Genomic DNA, 14,272 nt, shown 5'->3' on the forward strand with positions numbered 1-14,272 from the left:
GTATATGCAAGATGCAATTATTTACAACGAGCTCTTCATCATCTAGGGGGTATATGGTTGGTATAGACAATGACAGATTAGCAATTACTGTCTGCCGGGGGTATAGCCCAAATAAATCACGGTCATAGGATATTCAAGGAAATTGAAGGGATCAATGCAAAGGGAAAATAAATGGAGAAGATAACGAAAAAGATTCTTCTGTTTTTCAGATCATGTTGCTGTTGCTGTTGTTGCCCTCGATGTTCCTGTAGATGCTTGATTGGAGGAATTCATCTCTCATGATCGTACTGACGTCTGAATTGCGGTAGGGGTTTAGTTCTTCGCGTCCGAGACCGCGGAGCTGCTCGCGGCCTGCGGTCGACATGGATCGACGACCACTGCTTCTAGGGTTGGGCAGCGGCGAGAGTCGTCCAGAAGGTGAGAGGCGACCATCTGGAGTACTGGGATATGCTAGGGTCTGACGAGGAGCGAAGACAGGGAGAGAGGAGCTACTTGGGAGAGGGAGGAAAGATTCTGTATCCGTCGAAGTATTGGTTATACCAGAGCGAATAGAGGACGGGCGGTGGTAGCCGTTCAGCATTGGGAAATTTGACACACCGCTGTACACGGTCGAGACGCCTGACACGCCCGACGCGGTAGAAGAGCGCCACGAGTGCACGGCGCTGCGTGGGATGGTGATAACTTCCTCTTCGATCGGAAGAGTCTGGCGCATGGCAGTCGCTATGTCTGTGGGCTCGGTGATGGCTCCTCCAACCCTGTTGGCCATAATCTTGGCGGACTTGCCAATCCAGAGCATCTGCTCGTGTTCGCGGAGATACCGGTCGCCACTGAATGATTTTTGGACGATATCGCGGGTCTTCATACCGAGTTTGCGGCGATATTCGCTCTTCTCGTACATGCGACGAGTGATCTTGGCAACATCTTCTGGTGTTGGGGAGGAGGTAAGTACAGGTGCCGGCTCAGTGTCATCGGTATACTGGCTCCATTCTCCCAGAAGGCCGAGCATGGTGATCTGCGCTTTTGCGAGAGCATGGGCATCATTGGGTGCAACGACGGCACTGTAGCGAGAGAAGTCGTCTGGGTCACTCAGAACACGAAGAGATGCACCAACATCGGTACATACCACGGGGGCACCAGTCAGGGCAGCTTCTCCCAAAGCCAAGGGCAGACCTTCAGACAATGAGGAGTTAAGGAACAGCCAGGTGTTTTCGAGCACTTTCATCGGATCTGCGGTACCACGGAGAGTAACCTTGCCTCGGAGACCCTTGGAGGCGATGATCTCCTGGCATTCGGTAGAATATGTTGGTGCCTTGTCGATAGCTCCATAGATGTCCAGGTGATAATCATCGAATTTCCACTGGTTGATAATGATGTCGGCAGCAAGAAGAGCTGTCTTGATATCCTTGGCATACCACACATGCGACAACATAGTGACTGTAGGGCGCTGAGACTTGATCTCCTTCACGGGGGCGAATTTCTGCATGTCGGTAATACCATTGACAACGGGATCGACTTTTCTACGGAAAACGTTGCGATGTTCAATGGTCCCTTGGCAGGTACCAATTTCAACTTCCCAGCCCGGGTTAAAGAAATCCGCACAAGGGAGGATAATGTCGGCGTGATGCAATGTAAGAGCTGACGTGATCCGCATCAATCCCAGAAGAGCATTTCGAACGAACGGAGAAAGCTTGCAAAGGGCTGAGGACAAACAAAGGTTCGTTTCACGCCAGCTAATGGCATGATCCCAGATCTGCAAAGTGCAGTTTCTCTTCATTTTGCACACAACTCCATAAGATGCACTGACACTGTGATGGGATGCTTGGAAGATGCTTGGGATCTTCTCAGGAATTGGAATCGAGAAAATGAAGAGATAGCGATACCAGAGCTCCAGAGCAGTATCAAGTGACGCTAGGGTTGGAAGCTCAGTGCGGAACCACTCGGACGATGGAACGGTATTAGGCATCTCTTGGGTAAGCCAAAGATCTCTCCAGCTTTCTTTGACAATGTCGCTGTTCCAAATCTGGGTCCAATGCCGCGAATCCTGGAAGTATGTGTTCAAGTTGACCAAAGCCCGAGTTGCCTGGTGGATATCAGCCTTTGAAAGGTGAGTCGCACGGGCTCCCTTCACTAGAGCGGTCAGGATTGGGATGAAGTTGAGCTTGATGTCCATATCACTGGCAGAGGTGACATTTTCTACTTCGGAATCGAGTTTGTTCCTGAAGAGACCATGTGTCGGGTTCAGGAAGTCCAAGCCCCAAAGTGGAACCACTTTCAATGACAGAATATTTTGCTCCGTCTGATGCTTGGGAATACCAAAATCATTTGCGGCTTCGCAAATCATATGCCACTTAATTGTCCTTAACGAGTTAATCATATCACGTCGACAGGCGGATACACCACCTCCTTCGTTCGGCCAAGTACCAGTATCAGCAGCCATGACATGCAACGATTTCTCGGTGTCGGAGCCGAAGTCCTTAGACCTAGTGTGGACTACTGCATCACCTCCTGGTCCGAAGTTGAAAAGATCACTTATTTTCACCGCAAGAGGGGTCCAACTGGAGATGTTATCATCCAGATCAGCGCTGGCGGTGACGGAATCAGCGCGGAGCTCCAGATACTTTTTCGCCGTAGCCAGATCACCACGATTACGAGCGCGCCAGTAAGGAGCCAGTGTCTTATCTCTCCGCAGGAGTCGCTCATCCATCCAACGGACCATAATCGCGTCAAAGTCCACACGGTCTTTCCAGGCTTTCCATAGCAATGAACGGGCACGAGAAGTGGACACAGGGAAGCGCTTAGTTGTCAGCCCAAGGAAACGAGTAAGAACATTCGAATTGAGACTGTCGCAATATACGAGCGGATTATCATTCACGAAGCTTGTTTGTTTGGGTTTGGCGAGGACTCCTAAGAAGTCGTGTTCGATCATCTGAGGTGTCTGCACCTTTTGTCCATTGAGTGTCGTGAAAATCGTGGGATGGAACTTATGATCGTACAACCAACGAGCCTCATAGACATCAGCTCCCTGGACAAATGTCGCTTCAGTCACCTTAGAATGAGGAATCCACCGCTCGACCTTTTCTGGATGGCGAAGAGGAGGTGCACACCAGGAAACTGTGCATGTGATATGTGTCAACGAAAACTCAGCGCGCAATAACTCATCTCCGAAACGAGGGTTCTTGCGATAATGGTACTTGAAGCGAATAAGGTTCCCATCCTTCATGTAGGAGCCGGCTTCAATAAGACCTTTACGGTTGTACTGAACGCTTTGCAGGTTATTTTGTCCGCGTACACAACGCCGGCCCATGGGGATTCGAGTTGCCGAAGCCTTGGATAGGGTGAAGCTTTTCTTTGTCGGAGCACGGTAGTCATAGTGATACTCGTTGAGCACCTTGCCATCCTTGAACTCCTGCCGGATAAGTAAAAGCATGTCCTTCGAGTATGTGCTGACGTATTTGAGAAGCTTTGTACCCTCTGGTTCTGTCTTGTGCTCTCCAGAGTAATAGTACACCTTAAAACCGCCATCAGGTTCATTGTGTCTGAAAGCAGTGAAGGTACCCTCCAAACTCTGAACAATGAAGCGACTTTTCTTGACACTGACGGTAATACCCTTGGTTTCGTTCCAAAGCCGTTTCACATTGGGCCGACCATGGAACAAGAAAAATGATAATCCAATATCTTGCACCACTTTAGCGTATAGCCAGACCATGTTTAGCAGAAACGTAAGCGGTGTCCGAATTAACTTGTGGCGTTCACTCATGACATGATCAAACTCTCTCTGGAATTCGGGATCTGCAAGTAAAGCGGCAATAAAGAACTTGATCCCAGTGCCAATAGCGTGATACGCATAGCTCCACGGCTTCTGGACGAGAGACATGACCATAGGAAGCTTCTTCGGGATAGCTGGAATATATATAGGGATTTCCGGATCTTTTATAGCTCCTGCTTCACCGGTTCCATAGTTTGCATAGTCGAGAATACTAACAGCAGTTGCAGCTCCCAGGTTGCAGCGAGCAACGTGCACGTTCAAATCATCCGTGTCAAACCGACAAAGGCTGTCTTGGAGCCACTTCACACTAACATCAGACAATAGACACGGTCTACCAAGGCAACGATCCAACAACGTATTCCTGATGTTCTGAGGCAGCTTCTCCCAGTGAGAATCACACTCGAACCCGAGACATAGCTGTCGCAGAAGCTCCTTCTTTGCCCAGCGAACGACGACCGGGGTATCGGGTTCCTCCCGGAGTTGTCGAGCGGTGGTTTCGGTAACACCTGCGGTAACGAGAGACTCAGAAAGCACCGCGTATTCATGTGGCATTCGCATCATCGATTCGGCGACCGCGTGAAGTAGAGTCTCGGCGATGACCTGGCAGTTAGCACTGACATCAATCCGCTCATCCAGTCCTCGGCCAACGCAAATGGCAATTTGCAGGTGACCAGCCATACTACAGCTCAAAGCTTGGATGTTTGGACCAAGTGAGCCCAACGGAACAAGTTCAATGGATATTCCACCCGTTTCCCATGCGCCCAGAGCCGTACTGATGAGTTTCTTCGCATCTGGGAAAGCCTCCTCAATTCTCGGCTCTATCCTCCGCGAAAGCAGAATGTTCTTAACTTCAATACCAGGATGGGCACCCGGAACGAGTTTCAACCGCGCATCGGCAGAGACAAATGATATTCCTTCATAGAATGTCTGCAGCTCTTGCTGCGACCACTCGGGATCCGCCCACGGAGCGGTATAAGCGTGAAATGTCTTTCCAAGTTCCACCGGCGAATCGACCTTTTTGGGCATGCCCATCTTGGCGGTGAAAAGGGAAAGGATAGCAACTGTCCATGTGGCAGCTCCTAGCCCAATCACCTGCGAGTACAAGAAGTTATTACCTAAGGATACTCTGAGTCCAATACCAATAGGTAATCCAACGGCCACACCAGCCATAAGTGGTATGAAAGCGTGCGGACCGGTGAAAATCTTTGTATATTGGTACCACAGCAGGCCAGTATAGGACAACACGTAGGCAAAAAACATGATCATCGCTTCTGGTGGTGCTTGGAAAGTCCAGATCAATGCTGTTGCGATAGCCAAACTCCATACAAGCCACATAAGAAACTTGAAAAAGGTCTTCCAGTAAACCTGTCTCTTGAATCTCACATCGCGCTTCTGCGAAGGGCGTATATCCTTGGCTGAGTCCACGGCTACGGCTGAATGCTTACCCACAAGCTCATGGAGCTCTTGGGCTTTAGTATCAATGAGAACAGCACCAATGAGATAGTACGCCAACCCAAAGCCGACGGCCATCCGAGGGGCATTTGGATCTGAAAACGAGGGTAAGAAACCACCGAGTTGTCCACCACTCAATAGATCAACCCATTTATCCAGCAGGGCTATGATAAAGTACAGGATTCCGCAGCCTATCTCTTGGCTCGATTGGCGCCAATGGATAAAGGCGTTATGCAACCGGATTCCTTTCTGTGAGTTGCGAAGAACGTCAAGACCAACCTTAGTCTGGATGTTCCAAGAAGAGCTGAATGGGATTGGCCGGGGCACATCCGCGTAGCGACAATACCAGTCGAGAAGAAAGTTTGTCGAATCCCAATCTCTCGCAAGCTCACGGACTAGCGTATCGGTTGTAGGCTTGGAGAGGAAGCTCCGGGACTTTTCAGCTAGAACATCCTTAAGAAGTGCATCTCTCGACAGCTTCAGGACAGCTGGATCACTCAGGTTTCCGAAGACCTTCTCGTCGTCATTACCGTACGTGGCGATGTACCATTTTCGGATTTCCGTATCGTCCGTCCTCCTAATGTTCTGGTACCAGGTCACCCATTTTGAGGCAACTGACCGTAATCCGAGTAGCAAAAATCCGATGAACACATACATCACAGCAATATAGATAGCCGAATCATGTCCACTCCATGTAGTAATGATAGGCGAGATGAAAAGAATAGGTATGCAGGAGAAGATCACTTTGCGCCCAGACAAAAAAGCGGTTCCAGGGTAACTAAAGCTGGCGAGGGTAGCGAATCCTGTAAGGTAGATCGTCAAGCCGACTAGATAAAGATAGAAGATAATGCCAGCCCGCGGGCTTTTTACACCAGAGATGACAACGAATCCAATCAACCCAGTCGCAATGGTAAACGCGAAGCCTGCAATTAGTCTGATGAGGACAAACATGTTTGACGCCGCAAACGCCATTGAAATGAGGTAGTAGGGTCCTCCACAAGCAATCATCGTACCGATTGCACCGGATAGGAGAAGGGAGATCATCAAAGCGATAGTGGCACTCTGTAACTCGTCATTGGTCATAAAGGCCGAAAGGTAGAGACCACGACCGATGATTGTGAGCAGAATAATGTCAATCAAGGCCGGAAATGCAAAAACACTCAGGAATGTAAATCGCTGATAGCCTGGCATCGGTTTAACCTTATGGTCCGGATTGACATCGATTTGGGCACCGGCATAAGATGTGGCCATCTCGGGCGCGCCATTTATCCAATTGGGGAGCTTTTCGTCGTTGTACTCCCTTCTGAACCGATCAGAGAGCAGTTTCCCAAACGCGCTAGGCTGAACATCAAAGTAGGCCTCACAGCGTGACCCGAGAGCAAACGACTCTGAGAAAGCAGCCGCTTGGTCCGATTGGTTGTTAAACAACGGGTTACGATCTGTCACCTCAGTATAAATCTCATCAATGGCTCCTTTCCTTGCAGCACAGAACAGTGCCAATGCCATGATATCCATGTACGCATCAACGTGGTCATTCTGCAGCAGCTGGCAGAAGCCCTTTGATATTAAGGCAAGGTCCCCTTCGCGATGCTCCTTCAGGATCTGAGTGAAAGTCGCATCCGCCTGGTAGAACAATGCGAGACATTTTGAAGGGGAAGGATGCTGGCTTCCCTGTTCTTGGTACCACTTAACACGAGTATTGATCAACACTTCAGGAGAAGCAGAGCCCTCAAGGTACGAGACCGTGTTAAGCTCCTTCAACTGAGCGAGCGAAGGCGCATCGATGAGCAGTCTCCGGATATATGCACAGATGGTGTCAGAGACCTCACTATAGGAATCAGTCAAAGAGAGGTGCTGGAGTTGAAGCAGTCGCTCCTCTGGGCTCAGCATGTCGATATCTTGGACGAGTCGGCGAGGAAGTCCAGTATCTCTGACGAGATCTTGGGACCATTTGGCCAAAGCAGTTTCTACTTCAAAGCAAACATGACGAGGGTAACCTTTGGCAGATAAGAATGTATGTAGCACCGTTCCTGCAAGACCTTGAGCGTTCTTTGAAGCGAAAACCTCGAAGCCATCCGAGTCCATCTGATAAACTGCCCAAAATCGCACATCAACACTCTTGCGAAGACCTGAATCCAGTCCGAGGCTGACCTGTAATGAGCCATTTGATGCCATGTTGGACAGTTCCTTGATCGAGGCTGCTAATTGGTCCGATGTCGCGTTGGGAAGTACATAAGGGTCTGAGCTAGTGGAGTTGGGAAGCATATATGATTCGTGAAACTTTTTAAGTAGCAGACCGAGGCTCTGAACTTTCGAGGTAGGAACCGGGTGGAGCAAGCCAAGTGATTTGAGGCGCTGTTGAGACTGGAGGACTTCAGCAAATGCGACCGCTGTCGCCTCAGATCCAAGGGGGAAGCAACCAAACGAGTTATATTCGATGCCAGCCATTGATATGGACAGCGGACACCCTAGAGATTTGACTTGCGCTACCCACTCCGGCGGGTCACGCATTTTTGTCGTTAAATCGTTGCTCTCAGCCTGGCCATATTCAGATGAAGTAAGCAAGTCTTCCAGGGCAGGGAAAAATGGCAATAAGGTGTTCCAAGCATTCATGTCAGATGCACCACTATTCTTGATGTGTAAGTTCGAGCGCCAGCGATCGTGAGCTTTGATTATTTCGACATCTTTCAGCCATCCAAAAGCGGAAAGGGGCTCTGGAATCGTGACGTTCAGGGCAGCGTTTGTAAGAGCGGATTTCCGGCCAATCCACGGAATTGTGCTGTAGAAGTTACACCACTGTAGAGACCTTTGAACAACGGCATTCGATAGTGAGGCGTTGTCGTCGATCGTCTCCCATGCCATCACTACGAAATCTCTCACGCACGCCTCGGAGACAAACGCCTTGATGGTGGGTTGCATCTTCACGATTTGAAAGTAGTCACGTTTCTGGCCGTCTGGCAGTATGCTAGCATTTTGAACTACGATTCCGGAAATAGCAGGACTCTGCAAGGAATTGTGGTCCTCTAGAAAGTCGGGGGGTGCCGTCTCCACGTAGACCGCCAAGCCCAACTCATCGATCACCTCGACGAGCTTAGTGAATACGGGGGCAGGGAATTTCCCTTCCCAATTGGCGAGTACCATTCCGCTGAAGTTTGCACCATCAAATGTCCCGGTGAGAAGGTTCTCGATCTTCTCAAGTGCTGATAATGTCGACTCCTCCTTTGAGAGAACATGGTCAAGGTCCACTCTTCCTATTAGCTGCTTGCTCTCTGTATACCGAATGGCTTGAGCCGTGCCGGACTGGAAGGGGTCAACAATCAACAGGTCCCATTCGTTGAGAAGTCGAAGTTGATCCCTGTCCGGTGGGGAACTAAATGAACCCAGATAGATGCCAAAAGAAGACGGCTTGCGCCTTTGTATATTTGGCAGATGGAGTAATTTGTTAGAAAGACTGGCCAACCGTTGAGATACAACAGGCGTCACCTTCTCTGAGCGTGGCCTTGTCTATAGTTTGAGTGGGGTAAGTGACAGATCAGATACAAACAGATAATCAGACGAAGACCTACCTTATAGTACTTGCGAACTCTCTTTGTTCCGGAATACAGAAGGTACAAGCAACCTGCAGCAACACTAGCTATTAAAATGCCGATGAACACCTAGAAAAGTATTGGTCAGTGAGATTTGAAACAGATATGCAATAAACCACTTACGAACTGCCACCAATGCTCTTTCATCTTATCCCACCCCAGAGGTGAGACGGGGAGGATTTCGGCCATCTTGTTTAGGTATTGAAGGCCAACCTCACAGGTAAGACCATCAAAACGAGAGACTGGAAAAGAAACGAAAGTGAAGAGGTTGGAGAATCAAGCCCTTGAGGGCGTATGTCGCTAAAAAGAGAAACAGACAATGTTCTAAGTGCTCATTACAACGATGTCGTGCCGCTTTACGGGGCCAAAGTCAATGAGATCTGAGACCGTGGAAAGTGAAGATGAACGAATGAGAATGGAGGGAAACAATGATTCCGAAAGCAAGTTATCCGAAATAAACAAAAGAAGTAAAGAAGAAAAAGAAAAGAAGAGAAGAGAAAAAGAAAGACACAGCAAGCTTTGAGGATGAGTGAAGGAAAAGATGTTACCCAACCATGCATTCATCCATTAGCCCTCTGGACCTTCGCTTGTACGTCTTTGAGAAAGCAAGCGTATTTTTTTTACTTAGCCTTACTTAGCCTGCAGATGGCGATATGGCTAGTTTTCTCGGTTTCGTCCTCTAATTATGGAACCACCCTTGACTAGAGTGGCGCTCTTGATAGTGCAGGACTTCAAGAGGCTGACAAAAATAGCGACTAGTCTGACACTAAAACTGGTTAGGGTGTCGGAGACTGCCAGATGGAAAGATTTAACCAGGATCCATTATAGGTATAGTAGCATCTTGGGTAGATGGGGGGCTTTAAAGACATGTAGCGTGGCAGCCCACCAACAAATGACATTGTCATGGTTTAATGGAGAGCATCCAACAAACTTCTCGGGCAGCACCGAGAGCGAAAAATAAAATAAAAGTCAAAGTCAGATGGAACGGTAACACTCGACGAGAACCAGTGAGAGAGGTGTGTGATGCAGGATAGCGGACAGTTTGCCTCGGATCTCATTGGGACCCGAAGGAAGAGATTTTCCCAAATCATTGACCATTGGGTAGTACAATTGTCGGAATCAATGATCTTTACGGCCATTGGCGGTTTCCAATATAGTGTGGGTTTTAAGAGCGCTGTCTGGGTCAAGGCGGGAGTGTCTTAGAAGTTTGGACTAAATGAAATAAAAACTATGAAAAAATCAAAATTGATTATTCGATAAATAAACCAATATTGGCAGTAAAAAAATAAATAATCTACGAGGATGTGAGGGAACCAAGGGGGAAAAAAAATTTAAAAAGAAAGAAAGGAAAAGAAAACAGAGAACAAAAACGTATCGAAATGGCGGGGCGGAGATGCAAATAGCCCAACAGGGTTAAGTTGAAGTTCAAGAGGTATCGTACTGTATGAGTGGTATTGCAAATTTCCTTATGTTACGAAAGACGGACTTCTGGTATTTCTGACTGAACAGGTATTCTGGTAATTTACACACTGACCACGGATGTATGTACTGTACATACATACATACATATATACATACATTCATACAGTATACACTAGCACAAGCTAAGATCCTTTTGATTCTCTTTCTCTCTCTGTCTTCCGAGTCCCCATATCCGTCGGTACTATTAGTACGAGAATAAAATAATTGTGAATAATACGAGTCAGTCTGCATGAAGCCGACAAGGTTTATCCGTCTGTTTGATCCATCCCACCCGTTTTCGATTGGCTTTTTCTCTTCCGGTCGATACCCCACAACTCGCCCCTTTCATCCATCTTATCGCCTCTTGAGACTTCTGAGGCTCCAAATTTGGACACGGAGACCCCTACTAAATGGAACCAGAAACTCGCCTATATGTCTCTTGGCAATCCCTTCAGCTTTCCTAAGCCCATTCTTCTGTGCCACCGCAGAATGTTTGCGAACCACTCCTCCCAATTCCCTGGCTGCCATGGGCCTAGTTGCAGGGAATATCCACGATGTGGAATAGGGGAGCTATGGATTTTCCTAACTCCTCTGCCTTTTTTTGTCTTAATGCAATTTCCACCTATGCAAGCCATCGGCTTTTACTCTATCGCCTCCATTGAGTCTTGACTAAGTCATCCCCCAACCGGGTTAATCTTGGCAGAGATGCTAGGTCCTTTTTCGGCAAACTTAGCCTATTAGGGCTTGAAGAAAGGTACGTCACTTAATGTGAGAGTAAAAAATAGAAGTCAAATAAAAAAAATAAAATAAAAACTCCGCAGCCGATAGAAGTCCGTAAACAAGTGGTCTTATAGTGGATCTCCCTTTTTTTTTTTCTTCTGCCTTTTCTCTCTTCTGAGTGGGCATTGAACACTGAGTATAATGAGCGATAGGCTCCGAAGCTCCCAGCTTTCCTGCTTATAAGACAGAAATCGATGTATATAATGTGATTGTGCCCGCATCTACAGGATTATCGATCAGCAGGCACTCTCTCGTGGATTGGACCCAAAACAGGTCCACACTGTCATTCGTTATCATTCGCCCTCAGTCTCTGCATCCATCCTGTTTGTTTCCACAACCCCATCAGGTACTCTTTCTGGAGCCAGGACCAGTTCCCAATGGTTCTTCCGTGGCTCCTCAGAGTAGGCTGTTACTTCGGACTTATAACTTGCGACACTCCCCCAGGTGTTTGGCCTGAAGGTATCCCAAGTGTGATCGCTCCTGTGCCTCCCTCACGCACATCTGGAGTCTCGAGTAGCACTCCCGACATTACTTCGTCGGCACTGTCGTTTACTTCTTCCCCTACCGTCACGGGGTCTTCGTCCTTCGTTACTATTTCTACTTCTTCCACTTCCACTCCCAATTCTCTACCCTCGTTCTCTACCACACTCGTTTCCTCTTCCAGCACTCCTGTGAGTGCGTCCCGCACGATGTCTCTGTCTTCTTCGAGCATTATTCCCTCCGCGACGCCTTCCGCTACGGCGATTACCTCTGGTAATATCGCGGCTAACATCCTGGTGATTGCCAAGGATACCGCTGCTGCTAATGTGGCCTCGTCAGGCCTCAATGGCTATGGCATCCCTTTCACCACTTTGCTCGTTCCGCAATCTGGTGTTAGTCTGCCCGAGCTGAACGGTACCGCCGGAGGAAACTTTGGAGGTATCGTTGTTGCAAGTGGAGTCAGTTATGACTATGGTGGCACGAAAGGCTTCCAGAGCGCTCTGACTACTGACCAATGGAATCAATTGTATGCGTACCAGCTTGAGTATAGTGTGCGCATGGTTCAGTACGATGTGTACCCCGGACCCAACTACGGTGCCTCTGCTGTAGGTGGCGGATGCTGTGAAACCGGTGTCGAGCAGCTTGTTTCTTTCTCGGACGTAAGTGATTTCAAAACGGCTGGTCTGAAGACCGGTGCTGGTGTCAGCACTGCAGGTCTTTGGCATTACCCGGCCACGATCAACGATACGGCCACGACAAAGGAAATTGCTCGCTTCGCTGCCAACGCGAACTATGGTAGTGAAACCACGGCTGCAGTCATCAACAACTTCAATGGCAGGCAGCAGATGGCTTTCTTCTTGTCCTTCGACACCGTCTGGAGTGCAACCTCCAACTACTTGCAGCACGCATGGATCAACTGGCTTACTCGCGGCCTCTATGCTGGCCACCGCCGCGTGAACCTGAACACCCAGATTGATGACATGTTCCTCGAGACTGATATCTACAAGCCCAATGGAACTACCTTCCGTATTACCACCGCTGATATGAATGGTATCTCTAACTGGCTTCCAAAAATTAACGGCAAGATGAATCCTGGCAGTAATTACTTCGTTGAGGTCGGACACAATGGTAACGGTAACATTGAAGCCGCTGCCGGAGTTAATGGCGATGTCTGCAACGAAGGCGGCATTGAGTACGACTCGCCTCCTGATACACCTATGGAGTTCAAAAAGCCCTTGGGGACCGGTACTGATCTCTGGCCTGCGGACGCAAATGGGTACAACTGGACGACTGACTGCACCAAGCTGGACGACCTTTTCATTTGGTGGACCAACCCAGTTAACCGGGACAAGTACGGTCACATCTCTCACACTTTCACTCACGAGGAACAAAACAATGCTACTTACTCCGATGTCAGGAAGGAGATTTCCTACAACCAAGCTTGGTTGAAGCAGAGTGGCTTCTATGAAGCCAAGTATTTCACATCCAACGGTATTATTCCTCCCGCCATTACTGGGCTGCACAATGGCGATGCCTTGCGTGCCTGGTATGAGAACGGCATCACCAACTGCGTTGGTGATAACACCCGTGCGCCGCTTCTCAACAAACAGAACGCGATGTGGCCTTACTTCACCACCTTTGCCTCGGATGGTTTCGACGGCCTACAGGTGAATCCCCGATGGGCTACTCGCATCTACTACAACTGCGATACCCCTGACTGCACTGTCCAGGAATGGATTGACACATCGGCCGGCAGTGGCGACTTCAACAGCCTGCTTCAGACGGAGAAAGCAGACACTATGCGTCATCTTTTTGGTCTCCATCGGGACCCTTATATGTTCCATCAGGCCAACCTTCGCAATGCCGACGTTCAGTCGATTAATGTCAACGGTGAAGTTGGCAAGTTCTCGATCTTCCAAGCTTGGGTGGAGACTCAGGTTCAGGAATTTGTGCGTCTGGTGGACTGGCCCATTGTTACCATCACGCACCAGCAGGTCAGTCACGCACCGTCCGGCCCCTTGGTGATTCAAACATCCCCGCAATGCTAACCGATCAATCCAGATGTCTGCTAACTTCCTCGACCGCTACAACCGCGACAAGTGCAACTACTCTCTGCAGTATGCGATTGCCAACAAGCAGATTACCGGCGTCACATTGACTGCCAACGGCAACACCTGCAATGCTCCCATCCCTGTCAGCTTCCCTGTCGCTCCCACCGACACCAAGGGCTTCAGCACCGAGCAGTATGGCAGTGACCCGCTCACTGTCTGGGTGAAGCTGGCAGGCTCCCCCGTCACTTTCTCTCTGTCAACTCCCATTCCCTTGTAATTGGATTGAAATGATGTGCTTAGGATGATTATGGATGGGCTTTTTGGAGATTCCTTCACCATAATATCTAATGTTATTAATGGGATTTAGTTTAGACATTTCGTTTACAGATAGGGGGCGATGAATACATACTGGTACATACTTGCATACAATGATCCCTGACATGAACCATTCCTCGGAATGAAAATCCCGTAGATCCTTATGATTTTACGCAGAACAACAACAACCCAAATAGGGAATTCAACAAGCATCTCCATCCTCCTTGCGAACCAAGAAAAAGCAAAGAAAAAAATTTGACAAGTCATACGCACCTTTAATCCCCCCTCTCTTATCTCCAGAGGTCAGAGCACATACTGGTTGAGGTACGACTTCCCCCAATGCAGTCCAACTCATCCCACGTTCCCCCCCCCCCCAAAAA

The 14,272-nt window shown here is 48.7% G+C and overlaps 3 protein-coding genes across 3 annotated transcripts; 2 read left to right on the plus strand and 1 right to left on the minus strand.

Annotated features, from left to right (window-relative positions):
* Nucleotides 1-205: 205 nt before the first annotated feature.
* On the minus strand, nt 206-8,994 carry gtb3 (glycosyltransferase family 4 protein; the record flags this gene model as incomplete). Its single annotated transcript, XM_032048011.1, has 3 exons — nt 206-8,722; nt 8,785-8,874; nt 8,929-8,994. The coding sequence occupies 3 exons, from the start codon at nt 8,992-8,994 to the stop codon at nt 206-208; spliced, it is 8,673 nt and encodes a 2,890-aa protein (XP_031896085.1).
* A 1,509-nt stretch (nt 8,995-10,503) lies between these two features.
* Nucleotides 10,504-11,097, plus strand: BDW43DRAFT_289162 (uncharacterized protein). The gene has a single exon (XM_032043364.1). The coding sequence runs from the start codon at nt 10,517-10,519 to the stop codon at nt 10,829-10,831; it is 315 nt and encodes a 104-aa protein (XP_031896086.1). The 5' UTR covers nt 10,504-10,516; the 3' UTR covers nt 10,832-11,097.
* Nucleotide 11,098: 1 nt separating this feature from the next.
* On the plus strand, nt 11,099-14,245 carry agd3 (putative extracellular serine-rich protein). Its single transcript, XM_032043365.1, has 2 exons — nt 11,099-13,520; nt 13,588-14,245. The coding sequence occupies exons 1-2, from the start codon at nt 11,424-11,426 to the stop codon at nt 13,852-13,854; spliced, it is 2,364 nt and encodes a 787-aa protein (XP_031896087.1). The 5' UTR covers nt 11,099-11,423; the 3' UTR covers nt 13,855-14,245.
* The last annotated feature ends 27 nt before the right edge of the window (nt 14,246-14,272 follow it).

This window comes from Aspergillus alliaceus (genome assembly GCF_009176365.1).
Source record: "Aspergillus alliaceus strain CBS 536.65 unplaced genomic scaffold BDW43scaffold_55, whole genome shotgun sequence".
Classification (NCBI taxonomy): domain Eukaryota; kingdom Fungi; phylum Ascomycota; class Eurotiomycetes; order Eurotiales; family Aspergillaceae; genus Aspergillus; species Aspergillus alliaceus.

Excerpts from the sequence above, each read along its gene's own strand:
- BDW43DRAFT_289162 (XM_032043364.1), top strand. The coding sequence starts at position 10,517 with ATGAAGCCGACAAGGTTTATCCGTCTGTTTGATCCATCCCACCCGTTT.
- agd3 (XM_032043365.1), top strand. The coding sequence starts at position 11,424 with ATGGTTCTTCCGTGGCTCCTCAGAGTAGGCTGTTACTTCGGACTTATA. Across the intron at positions 13,521-13,587 it reads TTACCATCACGCACCAGCAG|ATGTCTGCTAACTTCCTCGA; the intron begins GTCAGTCACGCA and ends CGATCAATCCAG.